The sequence below is a fragment of the Papio anubis genome, unplaced genomic scaffold (genome assembly GCF_008728515.1).
Source record: "Papio anubis isolate 15944 unplaced genomic scaffold, Panubis1.0 scaffold858, whole genome shotgun sequence".
Classification (NCBI taxonomy): Eukaryota; Metazoa; Chordata; class Mammalia; order Primates; family Cercopithecidae; genus Papio; species Papio anubis.
Genome location: NW_022168809.1, coordinates 1 through 20,701, shown reverse-complemented (window position 1 = coordinate 20,701; position 20,701 = coordinate 1). Strand labels below are relative to the sequence as shown.

The following is a 20,701-nucleotide window of genomic DNA, read 5'->3' as shown; positions in this document are numbered from 1 at the left end:
GAACAACTGGTACCAGCCACTGCAAAAATATGTCAAATTATAAAGACCATCTACTCTATGAAGAAACTGCATTAATTAATGGGCGAAATAACCAGCTAGTATCATAATGACAGGATCAAATTCACACATAACAATATTAACCTTAAATGTAAATGGGCTAAATGCCCCAATTAAAAGACACAGACTGGCAAATTGGATAAAGAGTCAAGACCCATTGGTGTGCTGTATTCAGGAGACCCATCTCACATGCAAAGACACGCAGAGGCTCAAAATAAAGGGATGGAGGAAGATCTACCAAGCAAATGGAAAGCAAAAAAAAGCAGGGGTTGCAATCCTAGTCTCTGATAAAACAGACTTTAAACCAACAAAGATCAAAAGAGACAAAGAAGGCCATTACATAATGGTAAAGGGATCAATTCAACAAGAAGAGCTAACTATCCTAAATATATATACATCCAATACAGGAGTACCCAGATTCATAAAGCAAGTCCTGAGAGACCTAAAAAGAGATGTAGACTCCCCACAATAATAATGGGAGACTTTAACACCCTACTGTCAACATTAGACAGACCAACGGGACAGAATGTTAAAAAGGATATCCAGGAATTGAACTCGGCTCTACACCAAGCAGACCTAGCAGACATCTACAGAACTCTCCACCCCAAAGCACCAGAATATACATTCTTCTCAGCACCACATTGCACTTATTCCAAAATTGACCACATAGTTGGAAGTAAAGCACTCCTCAGAAAATATAGAAGAACAGACATCACAACAAACTGTCTCTTAGACCACAATGCAATCAAATTAGGACTCAGGATTAAGAAACTCACTCAAAACCACACAACTACATGGAAACTGAACAACCTGCTCCTGAATTACTACTGGGTAAATAGCGAAATGAAGGCAGAAATAAAGATGTTCTTTGGAACCAATGAGAACAAAGACACAACATACCAGAATCTCTGGGACACATTTAAGGCAGTGTGTAGAGGGAAATTTATAGCACTAAATGCCCACAAGAGAAAGCAGGAAAGATCTAAAATAGCCACCCTAACATCACAATCAGAAGAACTAGAGAAGCAAGAACAAACAAATTCAAATGCTAGCAGAAGACAAGAAATAACTAAGATCCGAGCAGAACTGAAGGAGATAGAGACACAAAAAACCCTTCAAAAAATCAATGAATCCAGGAGCTGATTTTTTGAAAAGATAAACAAAATAGATAGACCACTAGCAAGACTCATAAAGAAGAAAACAGAGAAGAATCAAATAGGTGCAATAAAAAATGATAAAGGGGATATCACCTCCAATCCTACAGAAATACAAACTACCATCAGAGAATACTATAAACACCGCTATGCAAATAAACTAAAAAATCTAGAAGAAATGGATAAATTCCTGGATACACACACCCTCCCAAGACTAAATAAGGAACAATTCAAATCCCAGAATAGACCAAATACAGGTTCTGAAGTTGAGGCAATAATTAATAGCCTACCAAGCAAAAAAATTCCAGGACCATACAGATTCATAGCCGAATTCTACCAGAGGTACAAAGAGGAGCTGGTACTATTCCTGCTGAAACTATTCCAATCAACAGAAAAAGAAGGAATCCTCCCTAACTCATTTTATGAGGCCAGCATCATCCTGACACCAAAGCCTGGCAGAGACAAAATGAAAAAAGATAAATTTAGGCCAATAACCCTAATGAACATAGATGTGAAAATCCTCAATAAAATACTGGCAAACTGAATCCAGCAGTACATCAAAAAGCTTACCCACCATGATGAAGTCAGCTTCATCCCTGGGATGCAAGGCTGGTTCAACATAATCAAATCAATAAATGTAATCCATCACATAAACAGAACCAATGACAAAAAACACACGATTCTCTCAATAGATGCAGAAAACGTCTTTGACAAAATTCAACAGCCCTTCATGCTAAAAACTCTCAATAAATTCGGTATTGATGGAACGTATCTCAAAATCATAAGAGCTATTTATGACAAACCCACAGCCAATATCATACTGAATGGGCAAAAACTGGAAAAATTCCCTTTGAAAACTGGCACAAGACAGGGATGCCCTCTCTCACCACTCCTATTCAACATAGTGTTGGAAGTTCTGGCCAGGGCAATCAGGCAGGAGAAAGAAATAAAGGGTATTTAATTAAGAAAAGAGGAAGTCAAATTGTCTCTGTTTGCAGATGACATGATTGTATATTTAGAAAACCCCATCTTCTCAGCTCAAAATCTCCTTAAGCTGATAAGCACCTTCAGCAAAATCTCAGGATACAAAATCAATGTGCCAAAATTACAAGCGTTCCTATACACCAATAACAGATAAACAAAGAGCCAATCATGAGTGAACTCCCATTCACAATTACTAAAAGAGAATAAAATATCTAGGAATCCAACTTATAAGGGATGTGAAGGACCTCTTCAAGGAGAACTACAAACCACTGCTCAACAAAATAAAAGAGGACATAAACAAATGGAAGAACATTCCATGCTCATGGATAAGAAAAATCAATATCATGAAAATGGCCATACTGCCCAAGATAATTTATACATTTAATGCTATCCCCATCAAGCTACCAGTGACTTTTTTCACAGAATTGGAAAAAAACTACTTTAAAGTTCATATGGAATCAAAAAAGAGCCCACATTGCCAAGACAATCCTAAGCCAAAAGAACAAAGCTGGAGGCATCATGCTACCTGACTTCAAACTATACTACAAGGTTACAGTAACCAAAACAGCATGGTACTGGTACCAAAACAGAGATATAGACCAATGGAACAGAACAGAGTCCTCAGAAATAACACCACACATCTGCAACCATCCGATATTTGACAAACCTGACAAAAACAAGCAATGGGGAAAGGATTCCCTATTTAATAAATGGTGCCAGAAAACTAGCTAGCCATATGTAGAAAGCTGAAACTGGATCCATTCCTTACACCTCACACAAAAATTAACTCAAGATGGATTAAAGACTTAAATGTAAGAAGTAACACCATAAAAACCCTAGAAGAAAACCCAGGAAATGCCATTCAGGACATAGGCATGGGCAAAGACTTCATGATTAAAACACCAAAAGCAATGGCAACAAAAGCCAAAATTGACAAATGGGATCTAATAAACTCAAGAGCTTCTGCACAGCAACAGAAACTATCGTGAGAGTGAACAAGGAACCTATGGAATGGGAGAAAATTTTTGCAATCTATCCATCTGACAAAGGGCTAATATCCAGAATCTACAAAGAACTCAAACAAATTTACAAGAAAAAAAACAAACAACCCCATCAAAAATTGGGCGAAGGATATAAACAGACACTTCTCAAAAGAAGACGTTTACTCAGCCAAGAGATATATGAAAAAATGCTCATCATCACTGGTCAAATGCAAATGCAAATCAAAACCATTCACATGGTAATTTATAGATTCAATGCTATCCCTATCAAGCTACCAGTGACTTTCTTCACAGAATTGGAAAAAACTATTTTAAAGTTCATATGGAACCAAAAAAGAGCCCGCATTGCCAAGACAATCCTAAGCAAAAAGAACAAAGCTGGAGGCATCACGCTACCTGACTTCACAGAAATGCAAATCAAAACCATATCAAAACAGTGAGATACCATTCACGCCAGTTAGAATGACGATCACTAAAAAGTCAGGAAACAACAGATGCTGGAGAGGATGTGGAGAAATAGGAACGCTTTTACACCGTTGGTGGGAGTATAAATTAGTTCAACCATTGTGGAAGACAGCGTGGCAATTCCTCAAGGATCTAGAACTAGAAATACCATTTGACCCAGCCATCCCATTACTGGGTATATACCCAAAGGATTATAAATCATGCTGCTATAAAGACACACACACATCTATGTTTATTGCGGCACTATTCACAATAGCAAAGACTTGGAACCAACCCAAATGTCCATCAATAATAGACTAGATAAAGAAAATGTGGCACATATACACCAAGGACTACTATGCAGCCATAAAAAAGGATGAGTTCATGTCTTTTCAGGGTCATGGATGAAGCTGGAAACCATCATTCTCAGAAAAATATCACAAGGACAGAAAACCAAACTCTACACGTTCTCACTCTTAAGTGGGAGTTGACACAGGGACACAGGGAGGGGAACATCACACACCAGGGCCTGTTGTGGGGTGGGGGGCTGGGGGAGGGATAGTGTTAAGAGAAATATCTAATGTAAATGACGAGTTGATGGGTGCAGCAAGCCAACATGGCACATGTATACCTATGTAACAAACCTGCACATTGTGCACATATACCGTAGAGCTTAAAGTATTAAAAAAAAAAAAGATTATTTCTTTGAATAAGCGTTCTACTCTTTGCACCTTCTCAATCCCCTCTTTAAGGCCAATGAATCTTTGATTTTCCCTTTTGAGGCCCTCCTCTAGATCTCTTAAACATTCTGTGTTCCTTCTCATTCTTTTTTCTCCTCTGACTGTATTTTCAAATAGCTTGTTTTCATGCTCACTAATTCTTTCTTCTGCTTGATCAGCTCTACTGAGACCCACTGATGCATTTTCCCGCTCCAGGATCTGTTTGATTTTTTTTTATTACTTCAGTATCCTTGTTAAATTTCTGATATATTTCTGAATTGTTTCTCTGTGTTTTCTTGAAGTTCACTTAGCTTTCTCAAAAATAGCTATTCTGAATTCCCTGAGAGGTTACACATCTCCATCTCTCCAGGCTTGGTCACTGGGTGCCTTACTTGGTCCATTTGTTGAGGTCATATTGACTTCAATGTTATCGATGTTTGTCAATATCTGGGCATTGAAGGATAAGGTATTTATTTCAGCCTTTGCAGTCAGGTCTTGTTTGTACCTGCCCTTCAGAGGACCTTCCAGGAATTCAAAGTGGGCTGACGAGTTCCCTAAGCCAGTGATCACTGCAGCCGTGTTTGTACTACAGGGCGCCCCAGGCCCAGGTACACTGCAATTCTTACAGATTCCTAGGTCCCCAGCCCTATGGACTTGGGGGAGATCAGGGATTGTTCTCTGCATTCCCAGGTAAAGCCCCTAGCTTACTTCCCTTTCTTTCCCCCAAGCAAAAGGAATCTGTCTTCAGGCTGCACTGCCTGGAGTGTGGGGAGAGGTGATACAGGCATTCCCATAGCTGCTGCAGCTCTGTCGTCATACTGGCTCACACCTCAAGTCCAGGGTCTTCCAGATCTATGCAGCATCAGGGCTTGCCCAAGGACTGCAGTCATTACAGCCTGCCTGCCACTGAATTTTATTTGAAGCCCAGTAAATTTCCGGTAATAAAGCCGGCCAGAACCTTGGTGGGTTCTTCCTGCTGGGGCAGCTGATTCCCTTGTGGCCCAGGGTGGGTCTAAATGCTTCTTTTGTGGGCACCAGCCTGGAATCAAGTGCTGTGGGGTTCTGTCCAGTGTCGTGTGTCACTATGGCAAGACTGGTACTAAGTTTCAATATAAAGCCCTACACTTTCCTCTTTGTCCCCAACCCATTAGATTCTCTCTTGGAGATGCTTTCCTGTGGCTGGGGCAGAGGTGGCATAGGCAATGCAAGACTGTCCTTCCTCCCTTCTTCAATCATCTTTTCTTGTTATCATGTTAAAAGCAGGTGCTGTGATCTCTCACTTGGTTAGCCCTTGTGAAAGTGTTTTCTTGCATAGACAGTTGTTCAATTTGATGTTCCTTCAGAGAGACCATTTCTGGAGAATTCTATTCTACCATCTTTCTCCACCTTCTACCTATTTATTTTTTAACTGTTTCTAGTAAATAACTGTGAAGTGATAGCTTTATTTTAATCTTGGGGATCAAAAGCATGTAGCTAAGAACTTTTCCCAAGGAATATTTTAAAATTTTTATATTGTTTATGGAATGACATGCTTTTTGATTCAAGGTTCTTAAATGTCATTTTAGTTTTGATTCAATGTTTTTTTAAACTGTGATCTACAGCCCACATGTAATGGAATCACCTGGGGTGCTTATATATAAAAAAAATGCAGATTCTAGGGCTCACACCAACTAAATCTCCTGGGATTGGAGACCAGCAGGTAGCTCCTATAATCTCCACAGCTGCTTCTAAGGCACACCAAGTTTAAGAAGCATTCTTTCATATTTTCAGACAGGATTCTTACAAAATGACAAAGAAGGAAAATCTTAATCTTTTAAAGTTAGAGTTCGGGCGTTAGACTGTGCACTTCTTCAACACAGTTTGTCTTTCCCATTTTCCCTTTACAGTTTTTTATATTGTCAAGAAATTGGGGCAGAAATGGGAAGCAAAGCAGTGAAAGAAAAACTATTTTTTTAATACACATTTTGCTTTAATAATCACCAAAAAGACTTTCATTTTCTGTCACCCACCCTGTCCACCAGTTATGTTGGCCTTCAATATATGGCAATAGCAACGTATATAAATCTGTATCATACATTGATACACACATATTCTATCAGCACTGCGAAGACACAGACTAGGCTTTACTATGGCTGGGGGTCTCTCCCATGCCACTTAAAAATGAGCACAGGTTTGCTCTATGCAAGAATTTCGACAGAGTTGGTCTGGCCATCAGTCCCCAATTTCCCTGAGGTAAGATAGGATGACAAAATGGGACAGCATATTTGAAGTGAGGTCAGTCCAATTTGGATACCATAGAAGAAAAGAAATTGGATGTGCTAGGTTAAGCCTGAGATGGTATCTGGGAAGTCACCACATTCATGATGTGAACTCAAAGAACGCAGGTGCTACAGTGCAGACCAAAGCCCAGCCTGACTCGACCCAACAGGGTCAGGTGTGATCTGTGAGTAGTGCTCACTGAGCTCCGCCAGCAGTGTCCAGCAGGGCACCGCTGCTCAGTAGTGTGCTTTTAGAACCTGCCAGAGGAGCTCCAGCATTGGGACCACGTGCCCCATTCATCAGAATCAGGGTCCTATATCCACTGAGCTTTCCATCTCAGGACAGCTGATGAGGCAGAAATGTGCTGTTGCTAGTTCCCAAGCTGCTGGGGCTGTTGAGAAGCAGTACCACAAACTCTTCTATGCAAACTACGCATCTTCTGCTTAGTGCTGGGCCAGGTGGACCTTGGCTAACGGTATTCCATAGCTCTCAGAAAGGCTTTCTGGCTTTCTCCCAGCTCCACCAGGATACATCTCTGACTCCCTCTTCTGGACCCTCCGGTGGACTTGGAGGAACGAGGCCCAGATGCTCCTCAGCAGATAGGTAGCTGGACAAAAGGGGGACAGGCCCACCTTTCCTGCTGTTTTAAGGACTTCTGGTGGCTGTGCTTCTTGCATGGTGCCTGGAAGGCAAGGGTCACAAGGCTGGAGTACACGGCAGAGCCCTTAGGGATTTCACCTGCAGACAAAAATAAAACAATCCAAATCAGTGTATATTGCCAGGCCCTACTGATGACTACCTGAAGCTGCAGTGAGAGCTACGGGGTGACCAAAGTCATGAGCACGATGAGAGCCAGTTAAAAGGATGAGCTAAGAGCATGCGCTGCATTCTGGAGAAGCAACAGGTGCCCGAGGTTACGGGGAGCCTCCCCACCTCCCTGTGTGCTGAGATCCCTGCTCCAATTCACTGCACACTGGGCGGCTGGATCCTACCACTGCCTCTTTAGGGGCCAGGTGACTCTCCAAATCAGTTTGTCTCAGCAGAAAGAGGCCTTTGCCATCTCCACCCGAGAAAGAAGTGCTTAGCATGAAACATGCACATATAGAAACAGCCTGTTGTAGGAAGAAGAGGACATTTTGTGGGGAAGTCCTCTGTTAAGTTTATGTCCGTCGCCATAATGAGGGTGTGGAGGGACCAAGTCCACAAGGACCTCAAAGCTCAACTAAGTCCAGTTCCATCTTTGACAGATGAGGGTGCAGCAGTCTCACAGAGACTAAGGGACAAGCCGGAGCCACAGGCCAGTTAGTGATAAGCCAGGGATTAGAACTGAGGCCTCGGGTCCTTTCCAGTGATCTATGGGAGGTGGAGGGGAAAGCTTCCACACTGGAGAAAGCCAGTGGATACTAGAGACTTTTGGGTTACCTTTTAGTGGATACTAGAGACTTTTGGGTTACCTTTTCTGGGACAGGAATAAGGCTTTACAGAGGCAATCCTGGAAGTGCTGCTCTAAAGAGGCTCAGGAAAGAGAAGAATTTTCAGAGAAAAACAAAAGGGAATTAGTTAGGGGGCGGGGAAAGAGCAAGTTAAACTGGCCCAAGCCATTTTCACACTGTGGAGATCAACATTCTCTCAGGTTAGGGTTCAGAAACATTTCTAGGAATATGCTCAATTGCTTATGGCAAAGCTTTGTAGTCCACGTTAAAAGGTTTAGTTTCTGATTTTTAAACCATTTCATATACCTCAAGTTTTTCTTCAAAGCACTTCCTAGGGAATGATTAATACTTAGTGTTTTGTTTTGTTTTGCTTTGTTTTGTTTTTTTTTTTTTTTTGAGATGGAGTCTTCTGCTTGTGGCCCAGGCTATGCAGTGGCCGGATCTCGCTCACTGCAAGCCCACCTCCGGTTCACGCCATTCTCCCTGCCTCAGTCTCTGAGTAGCTGGGACTACAGGCACTAATCACCTCACGCCCCTGCTAATTTTTGTATTTTTAGTAGAGACGGGGTTTCACCATGTTAGCCAGGATGGTCTCGATCTCCTGACCTCATGATCCACCCGCCTGGGCCTCCCAAAGTGCTGGGATTACAGGCGTGAGCCAGTGTGCCCTGCGAACACTTAGTGTTTTAAGTAAACATAGATAATGTCTGTTATATTTGTAACATTTTCCCCCTGAAGTTTCGGTTGTTATTTACTAATAAATTCTCTTTTAGACCAATGAGATCCAACAGATCTCTTTTGTCATATTACTTAAAAATATATCGAAATCAAATTGCTGTTCTTAACCCAGGAGTGTGCAGTGAAATCAGTTTACTAGGTTGCAAATTGCTTTTACTTTTTCATGAAGAGTAGAACCCATAACTGGCCTTGAGATCCCTCTACCAAAAGCTTATTCCGAGGCAGACTCCCGAATGTCTAATGACTTCAAGAGTCAGCTGAACTGCATTTCTCCAGTCTCCTGACTCGGCATCAAAGAAGAAAAATTGGAGTAAAAAGGAGAGATGATGACAATGTGAGAGTGAACCAAGATACAGGGGCAGGAGCTGACGGGGTGGGAGGGTGATGGGAACAGAAACTAGCAGGACTCTCACTGAGGACCTGTGATGTTGCAAGTGGACCCAAATCTCCTGGAAGGCCAAAGCAGGCCAAGGTCGCCTACAAGATCTGCTAATGGATGGTGGTGGGTTGGGGACAGGCTTGGTGCCTCTGACTGGTGCAGTAGTTTCCCTACGTCTAAGTCTGTCCTCCCCTCCCTCTTCATCCACAATTGCTCATGGCACAGAAGGTTTGGGGACATCAAATCAGTCTCCACTCCCAACATCTCCAAGCCCCCTGGTCACTGCTCCTCTGCAGCACAAGTGGGGCATCGGGAAGCCTGCCCATTTCTTCCCCCATTCCCTCTCAGGGAACCTACACTGGCTGACGATGAACTCCATGCTCTCCTTCTGCTGGTTCACGGTTTCAGACGCTCAGCTGTGCTCTGAAGGAGCCGCTCCTGTTTGGATACTTTGGTTCTCAGTTCCAGAAGTTCCCTTTCTGTTGATTCTCCCTGGATAAGAGGAACAGACTCTTACTGAACAGGCAGAAGGACTAAAGCACCCTGTGCTTTGTGCTCTTTCGAATTCCAAGAAGGATTCTACAATCTTCTCCCACCCTCCTGAACTGGATTTCCTCCTTCACAGCCTCAGATACCTCCAGCTGAGGACAGTTTAGGATGAGGCCATTAGGTAGGAATATTGAGACTCTGGAATTCCCAATGTAGACTAGCACAGACCCACACACCTGTAGCTTAAGAGGACCTCACTTCAGGCTGGAATAAAACTCCCAGCTCTGAAGAGGACCTTGCTTTAGTCCTGATATCAGTTCTGTCACTCTCCCTTCACAGGCAAGATTGAGAGTTCAGAAATGATATATTCGGGAGAGAGATCTGGACTCAGGAAAGTTTGCAAGTTTGTAAATATTTGTGCCAATATGGAGATGCCAAAACACCGTCTCCCTGGAATGAGCCTAGCTGGATCCCAAAGGTGTTGGTGACGTTGATCTGGAGCTGGGATCCTGGGAGGGGATCCTGAAACCTGTCTCCTCGAGGGTCTGCCAATCAGAGTTAGCCTGAGCTCTGAGCAGATCCTGAGGGGTGGCTGACTTTCCCCAGGCCTGGTCCAGAGATGCCAGCTGAAGTGATATGCTGGGATTCTAGGCAGTGGCTGAAAAGGCTCAGTCTCATGGGGGCATTCTGGTGATCATGTGACCATGGGACCTGAGGGTTGGGAGGTGGGTGCTGAAGCTTTAACTGAATTTCAGCTCAGCCAAACTGCAGAGAGGTAAAGAAACTGAACCTTTATGGATTGCCAGGGTTACAATGTCTCCGCCTTCTCCACACCCCTTCCTCTTCTTCTTTGATTTTTTATCCAGGGGCCAGGGGCTGGTGGGGATTGGGATGTATTCAGAGCTGCAACGAAAGCAGCCACCATGGGTCAGAGATGTCCCTCCAGGGACACTTGCTAGTCCTTCCAGTTCATCCAATTCAGTATGTGGCTCCCGATTTTCTGGAAAAGCTGTGACACTGAAGAGACAGAACAGTATTGGAGGGCAGGAAAACTGGGTTTGACCCAGAAAGGACACTGGCATCTTACCACTTTGCCAGGCAGCACAGGGATGTGGGTGCTTGGCATACCGCCTCCAGAACATCACCGTGAGGGAGGGCTCACTCCTTGTGGGCTGGTAGGCAGTGGTGCTGCTCCGAAGCTCACGAATGCCTTTGCTGCCCAGCACCTGGGGAAAGGTAACACCACAGGAGCAGAGATTACTTTCTTCCCCCTGCATGGGCTCCCGCCTCCTTTGTGAGTGAGGCACAGAACATGGGCCTGCTTGAACTGTGAAGCCCTCGCACAACCATTTGCAGCTTTCAGAACTAAGGTGCTGGTCCCTTTACCAGGTATGCCTCCCTCCACCTGCAGAACCCACAAGGCTTTCAAAACTCACCCCCCTTGCTATGTCCTCTATGAACCTGTTACCTTCCTTGCCTGAGATAAATGACCACGTTTGCATTGGCGGCCTCACAGCACAGAGGATGACTTCTCATGCTGTGCCTGTAGCCCCTTACTGTGCTGATCTACTTGTGTGTGTGTCTTGCCCTCTAGTGTGGGGTTCCGTGGAGGCAGGGGCTGTCCCTACGCATCCATGGGTCTCCAGCAGCTCAGACAGCACAGCCCCTGGTGCCTGGTCTCTCACTGGCAAGGCACTCTGAGAAGCTTTGCTGACTGCCTTCCCTCCCCCTATGCAGTCTGCACAAGGAAATGCCATGGCTGCCAGGCTTCACCCCTTCCACATGTGGGGGCCATACACCTGCAAATCCTTCAGTTTCTGTCCACCCCATTGTGTCAACTCTGCCCACAGATGGTCATGTGCCTGCATGAGTGTGGTAGATAATAAGCTACCAAAGGCTGCTAGGCAATGCAACGTGTTTCTGTGGGGCTGAGGGGAATATCCAGTCAGCTACATCTGGAACAGAGCAGAACTGACAGTGAAAATAGGAGATAGAGAAGACAGGGCCTGGCTGCTATACATGGAAGAGGAAGCCTCAGCTGTTGAGAGATGCAAAGCATGAAAACAAAAACAAACAAAACAAAAATGGTGGGAGAAGGAGTTAACATGAAAGGAAGAAAGGGCACAAGGAAAGAGTTCACCTAAAGCTACAGGTGTGATTACCTCTGTGCCTTGGGCTTCAAGGTCAAGGAAGCTGCACACTGATTTCACAAGAGACACTACCTTTTTGACCAGCAGCTTGCCCTCCACAATCTGCTGTCTCAGGGCACTGTAGTCATCATGTGGCCAATGACATGGCGGCCATGCTTATTGGCAAAGGAGCCATCAGTAGCATCACCCTCCAGCTTGGGAGGGGTCTTCATTACTGGAGAAGTATCCACATCCAAGCCTGAAAAAGAAAATGACAACACAACAGAATCTTCTGTTATTCATAATGATATCGTCAGTTTACTCCAACTCAAAAGAGGTAGGGAACAAGAAAAGGAAGAGGCTGGGAACAAGAAAGGAAGCCTTGGAATATACAAGGGGCAAAGACCATAGAGATCTTTTAGCTTCTATATTTCTATAATGTTGTGAAATATAGGCTTTCACCATGCTGGCCAGGCTGGTCTTGAACTCCTGACCTCAGGTGATCCACCTGCCTTGGCCTCTCAAAGTGTTGGGATTACAGGCGTGAGCCACCATGCCTGGCCCACAGGTGATTCTTAAGCATGCTAAACTGAGAACCCCTGAGCTAGAGATGCACAGGAAATGGGTAGTTCACAACTGGAAGGATCAGTAGTGGGTTATGCACCTAGATTGAATTTAGATTATCTCTCAATGATAAATTTGCCTGGGGACAATTTTTTCCTTATTGGCAAATGAAATAGGACAAATCATAATAAATAATAAGTTTCTGGGTAGAGAAGACACAGACAGGGAAATCAAGCTGGATACAGAGAGCATTTTTAAGAATGGAGAAATTATGGTGCAATGAAGCAAAAACAGCAGTAGGAAAACTACAGGAGGATGAACAATGGCAAGAAAGGCAGCCACAGAAGGTGCAGTGAGTAGGACTAAAGGCCTCGGGGCATGCAGAGAAAACTCTGTAAATACAGATAATATGTTTAGAGACAACAAAAGATTATTTGCATTAATCACTTTCCATCATCAGTCCCTGGGCCCTTTCGTTGCCATATTTACCATTTGTTCTGTGGATTATGGCCGTTTCTGAGCCAGGAGTAGAGGAAGCAGAACTGTGGAGGACCAGAGCTGGGGAACTCATCGCAACATCCCGGACTGGAGGGGACACAGCTGAATCTAGGGGGTAAAGGCAACCACAGTTTTCAGGAGCCCTGGAACCCCCTGCAAGAGAAGCACATGCACACCTAACCGTCCCCACTGAGGTCTAATTTTCACCAAGACATTCCAGATAAATTCTTTCCACAATAGCAAACTCACACTAGGGTTGAGTGGAAGCAAACATGGCTGTAACAAGTCTATTCACTTAACTTCTTTGAGCCTCAGTTTCCTTTTATATAAAATAAGGATGATAACACTTACCTAGTGGAGTTAGCAGATGCTTAAATGCTTAAATGAAATTGCATATACGGTATGGCTAGCTCAGGGTCTAACAGGGAAGTCATTCAATCCCTGCTGTACTAGCTGCAGACCTGAGAAATACCAACAGCAGAATCCCATAAGGTGCTGGTTAAAAAAGCTGTAGAGCTAAGGCCTGTGAATCCACATTTTACTTAAGTTCCACAGGTGATTTTTTTTTTTTTTTTTTTTTTTTTTTTGAGACAGAGTCTTACTCTGTTGCCAGGCTCGTGTGCAGTGGTGAGATCTCGGCTCACTGTGAACTCCACCTCCTGGGTTCAAACAATTCTGCTGCCTCAGCCTCCTGAGTAGCTGGGACTACAGGCACACACCATCATGCCCAGCTAATTTTTGTATTTTTAGTAGTGAAGGGGTTTCACCATGCTGGCCAGGCTGGTCTTGAACTCCTGACCTCAGGTGATCCACCCGCCTTGGCCTCCCAAAGTGTTGGGATTACAGGCGTAAGCCACCATGCCCTGCCCACATGCTGGGCTAAGCAGGCTAAACTGAGAACCCCTGGGCTACAGGATGCACAGGAAATGGGTAATTCACAACTTGAAGGATCAGCAGTGGGCTATGCACCTAGATTGAATTTCTCAGAATCCAGGAGTCTTGGAATCTAGAGCAGAGCTTCTCTGGTGTGTTTCTAGGAGGAAAATAGGACACAGGATACAGACAGACAATTTATGAGACAGTTTCTCAATAAAGAAAAAGGGGATAGGCATTTTACCAAAACTGGGATGTGAAGGGGGATAAAGAGGGCACATGTGTATATGGAAAAGAATATTTAATATTATGTTCTAACTTCACGTTAAAAAAAAAACCCCTGATGTTTCTAAATACAAACAAATAAAAGAAAAACTCAACAAAACCTTGACAGGAAGAACAATACGTTAGATTCTACCTTCTACAGTATCAGTGATTCTGTAGGTTGGGTGGAGGGTTGAACAAATCAGAGTTTCAGGTTAGTAACAAAGGAAAATAATCCACAGGGATATCTACAGATGGTTTGATTGTAGGTTCAACAATAGAATCAAAAGAGATGTACTGTTCTTACCTATGACAACTCAATTAAGTTTACACATACAAAAATTTAAGTAACATAATATGCTTTAAGTAGAACTTAAGGAAAAAGTTATTATGATAATTCAGAGCAAAAGAATCAGCACTTAGAACATCCACAAGAATTTAAAAAAAAATTGTTTGACAAAGAATATAGTATAGAAACGAGGTTTAGATGTTAGAAATTGGGAGCCACAGACTATTATGCAACCTTGAGCAAGTCACTTGAAACTTTTTAGGCCTGAGTTTCCTCAGCTATGAAACAAGGACATGAGGCTAGATGCCTAGGTCCTTTTCAAAGTGCTAACATTATTCGAGGAAGATTAAGTGGCAGGTAAGGTAGGAAGCAGCAGGGCATAGATTTAGAAGTTGGACAGCTGTACTCCAAACAGGCAGTGATGATTGTAGTCCTGGGAGTGAATGAATAAATGGATCCAACCCTACAGTATCAGCATGTTTCTCCCAGTATCTTTTGTCAAAAGCAGAGTCCAAAGACAGAGTGGCCAATCCTAACCAGTGAATGAGCTATCTGCTATTTTTGTAAAATTACTAAAGCATCAGAGATGATTAAAACTGATGTTCTATGATTCAGGGACTTATGAACGAGAGCTGAGAGGTGAGGGAGGGGGCCTCTAGAAACCTCGTGAGCTGATGCTCACACCTATAATACCAGCACTTTGGGAGGCAAAGTGAGGGGGATGTGAGGCCAAGGAGTTAGAGCCATTCTGGCCTAACATGGTGAGAAGTCCGTCTCTAACAAAATAGAAAAAAAAAAAAAAAAAAAAAGAAAAATTAGCCCGGTGGCAGTGGTAGCCTGTAGTCCCAGCTACTCCAGGAAACAGAGGCAAGAGGAAATTCTTGAACCCGGAGAGGCGTGAGCTTGCAGCACAAGATCTCACTGCACTCCAGCCTGGGCTTACAGAGCCATCTCCGCCTCAAAAAAAAAAAAAAAAAAAAAATCCTCCCTCCTTCGTGGACTGTTCTGTTTCTATACAGCAGTGAAACATAGTAGGGATTCCTTATATGTTTCAGTCAATTAAAAAGAGTACCGGTCATGTAACAAGGAGGTTTCCACCATGACTGTCATATGTGCAACCTGGCAGATGCACAATAGTGGGCATTGTTATACTGAATTACACCAGGATTATTTGAATAACAGAAAGTGATTACCATTAGCCAATATTACTTACTTTTTATCTAAATAATTTAGAAATATTAATGCATTTCTGCCTGGGATACCGGACCAAGTGCCCCTTGTCACACGGATGCCTTGGCTGCAGCGCGTAGGCCCTTGGTTGTGGTGCTTCATGACCCACAAGGTCCCCTTTCTCTAAAGAACGGCCCTACCTGATGTGGGACACTGAGGAGAATCCTGCTTCCTCAATTTGAGCCTTTTAGCTCCTTCAGTCTCCTCAGCTTCCTCTCTCTCTTCTAAGTGCTGGTGGATCTCAGCCTCAGGTGGAGTATTTCTTCCTAGCATATTTGTTACTGTCTCTCCCATCTGGAAGGAGGGAAAGATGGGGTTCTGGGTTCCACAGTTACCAAGTTGTGATCTCTTTCCAAAGCCACCTGGACAAGCTAAAAGAAAATCATGGTTTGAAGAAGTTAGGCCATTAAAAGGGACCCAAGAGAAACATGAGATTAGTAGGCAGTTCTCAATGAGAACAAAATAAACAAAAAGCAGATCTAAAATGAACTCCCTACCCAGAACCTCCTTAGTCAGGCATAAAGACACTGGGGACTTGGTTTGGGTGGGAAGACACACCAAATGAGCAGGAGGAATTTCCCCATGGAGAAGAGGAGAATACAGGAGATGGTGGAGGGATAAAGGCACATAGGAAATTAAAACAAATGTTCCAAACAAGGTTGAAACAGGACTGAGGGTGAATGTGGTGATTCTTCTCCCAAGGAGACAGGAGTGCCGCGAGTTTTCTCACAAGTCAGGAAGCTTCATCAGCTCTGCAACGCTTTGGAGGCTGGATGGCGGAGATGACGCTTATATCAGGGCGCGAAAGCCTAAGGCCCTGCTCTGTAACTCTGACTCTCAAGGACAGCTGAGGAGCACTCGGGGCACTGGGGAAACAGTCAGCAGACATAGTCACAGAATTAGAATATGGAGCTACAGGAAGACAACACCAACCATTTCATTGGCAGCAGAAGAATCACACCTGCAGCTACTGAGGTACAGGTGGGAGCCACCCCCGCCAAGCAGCCCACCTCACTTTTTGGTTATTATCCCTGTGCTGATGCTGCCAGGCCAACTCTCTACAAATCTCAGCATGTGGGAAGAAAACAGAGGCAGGAACAATTGCCCAAAGCACCTTTCTATTTCTTGAGGACACTCTTTAAAGGTCTATCAATGTTTTAATTAAAGCAGATCTTATGGCTTTTCCTCAAATGCAAATTTGTTAACTTTTAGACTTTGTTTTGTTCATTTTGGGCTTATCTTTGGTCTTTTCCCATGCTCTTAAAAGTGTAGAAATCAAAATCTGAGTATGATAATTTACTTAGCATATGACTAATTACTTTAGTACAAGGAGCTCCTGCCTGTCTGTCCAACATTAATCTAAATACGTCCCAATGTCACATTGGCTTCTTTTTCTTCTCAGTGGCAGCATCTGGAGCTTTTACTTAACTTCGGGTCAATTTTGACCTCTGAATTTTCCGCCCCTCCCCCACAGCTGTTGCTGGGTCGTATTGTTTTGTTTTATCTCTATACATATTATGACTTGTAATTGTCACTTATAAATTTATTCTGGCTATACTGAATCATTCCCCAATTACCCAAGTCATCCAAATATTTGACGTGCATTTCCACAAATCATGTAGTGGCCCCATGATTGGGGCTAATTTGTAGAATTAATTATATGGTTTTTTTTTGTTTTTTTTTTTGAGATGGAGTCTTGCTCTGTCGCCCAGGCTGGAGTGCAGTGATGCGACCTCGGCTCACTGCAAGCTCCGCCTCCTGGGTTCACGCCATTCTCCTGCCTCAGCCTCCCGAGTAGCTGGGACTACAGGCACCCGTCACCACGCCCCGCTAATTTTTTGTATTTTTAGTAGAGACGAGGTTTCACCATGTTAGCCAGGATGGTCTTGATCTCCTGACCTTGTGATCTGCCCGCCTCGGCCTCCCGAAGTGCTGGGATTACAGGCGTGAGCCACCGCGCCCAGCCAATTATATGCTTTATATTTCCATTCAGGTCACCAATACATTGAACAGAGCAGGGCCCAGAACAGCTTATATGGATCAACGATTGACGGAGCTGCTGGGGTTGGCACAAAGCCACTGACTTTTACTATTCCCCATAACAAAGTATGTTCAAATCTAGGTCACAGGTTTGTGGCAGGGTTGATTCACAGTATGCATGTGCAATGGTGTTCAGTAGCATAGCAGTTGAGGTTGTGAAGACCTGTGCACCCAGGTCAAAGAAGAAACATCCTTAGACAAAGGATGTCTAAGGATGTTTCAATTCCCAGGCACCCAATTTTACTTGGGCTTTCTGAGCCTGAGATTTGGCAGGCTCCTGGGAATGTCTGTCTCTAAGACTCTGCTGGTAGGCTTAATCAGGATGGTGGCCATCTCCACATGCGCCCCCCCAGCATTTGTGACAAAATAAAGGAAGGGGGACCAAATAAAACTACTTCTGAAAGCTCATGATTCCATCCCTCATTTAAACTGTGTGATGTAGTCATTCTATATAAGCTCTTTGCAAGTAACTTAACTAAAACACACTTTGCCGTTAGTCTTCAGTACGGGCACAGCATTATTCTTTTCTAGGCCTTAAGGGTTCCTTCTGCTTAAAAATAATGTCTAACTTTAATGAAGTTTACCCATTATTAAAATGCCTTCTGAATATATATTATCTTGTTCTATTGATTTCAATATACCTATTTTCTTTAAAAAGAAAAAATTATGAACCATGAATGTTAACACCAGAAAAACCTTAAGGCACATCTGATCGAATTTCCCACTTTAAAGTGAGAAAATCAAACATTGCCTAGGGATCTGATTTTTCCCCAGGCTAATTTGGGTTTTCATATTTCCATCTCAAAGTGGACTTTCTTTGGCTAACTTTAAGTTTTAAATGTAAATGCCTGAAAAGTAACTCAGGATCTAGCCTTTTTATTAGTTTTGATTATGTATGAAAGCAAATATTTCTTTCCCCCAAATGAAACCCCAGGGCTTCCAGTATCTGTAATGGTAGTGTGAATCCATTAGGTCTATTTTTAATTATATCTCTCTTATTGTTTGTTTGTTTGTTTGTTTGTTTTTCACATTTCCTAACTCACTTGTGACATTGCTTCCATATAATTCAACTTTTTGTGCCCTGGGTTCCCATTTGCCCCACAAAGGCCTCTATGCAAATCTGATATCCTGTTTGAATGACACTGTTTTTTTTTTACCCTATTGCTTCATATCTGTCACAATGTTAAGTCAGTGCTCAACATTAAGGCATTAAAAATGAGCTTTTCTCAAGTGCTCAGCATCACTAATCATTAGGGAAGTGCAAACTAAAACCATAATGAATATTATCTTACACCTTTCAGAGTGGCATTATCAGAAAGGTGAATGATGTGTTAGAGATAATGCAGAGAAAAGGGAACACACACATTGTGAATAGGTATGTAAATTAGTACAGCTGGTGTGGAAAACAGTATGGAGTTTCCTCAAAAACCTAAAAATAGAATCTACCCTATGATCCAGTAATCCCATTTCTGGGTATATATCCAAAGGAACTGAAATGAATGTGTTAAAGGTATATCTGCACTCTCATGTTCATTACAGCATTATTCAAAATGGTCAAGATGTAGAACCAACCTAGGTCCATCAGTAGATAAATGGGTAAAGAAAATGTGGCAGATAATACACAATGGAATACTATTTAAACTTAAAATGTCAGGGGATAGGTCCTGTCATTTGTGACAACAAGAATGAATCTGAAGGTCATTATGCTTAGTGAAATAAGCCACGCACAGAGAGACACATACCACATAAGCTTACCTATATGTGGAATCTAATAAAGTTGAACTCATAGAAGCCGAGAGTAGAATGGTGGTTATTAGAGGCTGGTGGAGTGGGGAGGGAGAGTAGGGGAAATTGTTGATCAACGGTATCGACAAAAAGAATAGGTCTTAAGATATATTACATAGCAGGGTGACTATAGCCAATAATAATGTATATTTCAAAATAAGAGTAAATTTCCAATGTCTCACCATCAAAAATGATAGGTAGGCAAGTTGATGAATATGTAATTAGCTTGGTTTAATCATTCCATATTGTTTGTATGTGTATATATGTGTGTGTGTATATATATATAATAATATCACACCCCATAAATGTATACAATTATGATTTGTCAATCAAAAATAACTAATTTTTAAAATAGCTTTTTTGAAGTTTATCACACTTTGACTACTAATGTCTGTTCTTTGTATTTGAATCTTGATTTTTTTTCTTTAAGAGGTAGGGGTCTCATTATGTTGCCCAGGCTGGCCCTGAACTCCTGGGCTCAAGAGATTCTCTTGCTTCAGCCTCCTGAGTAGCTGCAACTATAGATGCACACTACCTGGGCTTGAATCTTTATTCTTGATTAATTTTTTCTCCATTACAAAAGTTCACATAAAAATGCAATGGTTGATTACTCTAGTTTCTTTCACAGCAATTTCATACATATTTATGATAGATCTTACATCTACATGAGAATAGAATTTTGTGGGAGATAATCTAGGGAAAATTACTATCATGGCCAGACTTGAGGCTTCCTGAGGTGGCTGAGTCCAAAAAGTAAGGAGCAAGCAACTTGCATTGGCCAAAAGGTGATTCTCACCTTGGAAGAAAGACAAGGTTGGATGTGTCTGTTAGGGAAAGTGTATGAATGCTTGGAGTAGGAAGGGAGCTTGGTGTCAAGCAAAAGTTTACCTTCCAAGGACGTAACAAGGAGAAGCTCAAAATCTACCTTAAGGGGCCACTTCCCTGGAAACGAGCAAACAAATTTTGAGAATCTGGACACAAAACAGTTATGGCAAAGAAAGCTTTATTTAGCTGGTAGCAGGAGAGTCACAACCTCAAACTCCAGAAAAGATGAAGTAAATTTGCAATGATTTCATACCCCAAGATTCCTCCTACCCAAAGCTGAAGATGTATTTTCGAGGAAAGGCGATAGAAAGAAAAATGGTGCTTACCCAAGAGATTCTTCCATCCAGCAGGTACATACTTTGTCTATCATGAGTCAAGCCCTGATCCAAAGGCTTGTTAACTCATAATTACACTAAGCATGTCTCCTATGCCAAGTAATGTGGCAAGTATTGTGAGGGAAATACAAATGCCCTAATGTAAAATGTTCATTCCAGGGTGGACTGACCTTCTCAAAATGGGGTCTGGTCAGATTCTCCATTCTAGGCTA

The 20,701-nt window shown here is 42.8% G+C and overlaps 1 protein-coding gene across 1 annotated transcript; it reads right to left on the bottom strand.

Moving 5' to 3' along the window:
- Positions 1 to 11,588: 11,588 nt before the first annotated feature.
- On the bottom strand, positions 11,589 to 20,271 carry LOC101014334 (the record flags this gene model as incomplete). Its single annotated transcript, XM_031662687.1, is given in 4 exon segments — positions 11,589 to 11,938; positions 11,941 to 12,045; positions 12,840 to 13,044; positions 20,126 to 20,271. Coding segments are annotated over 4 exon segments (788 nt in total), but the record flags the coding sequence as incomplete, so codon positions are not given.
- Between the last annotated feature and the right edge of the window lie 430 nt (positions 20,272 to 20,701).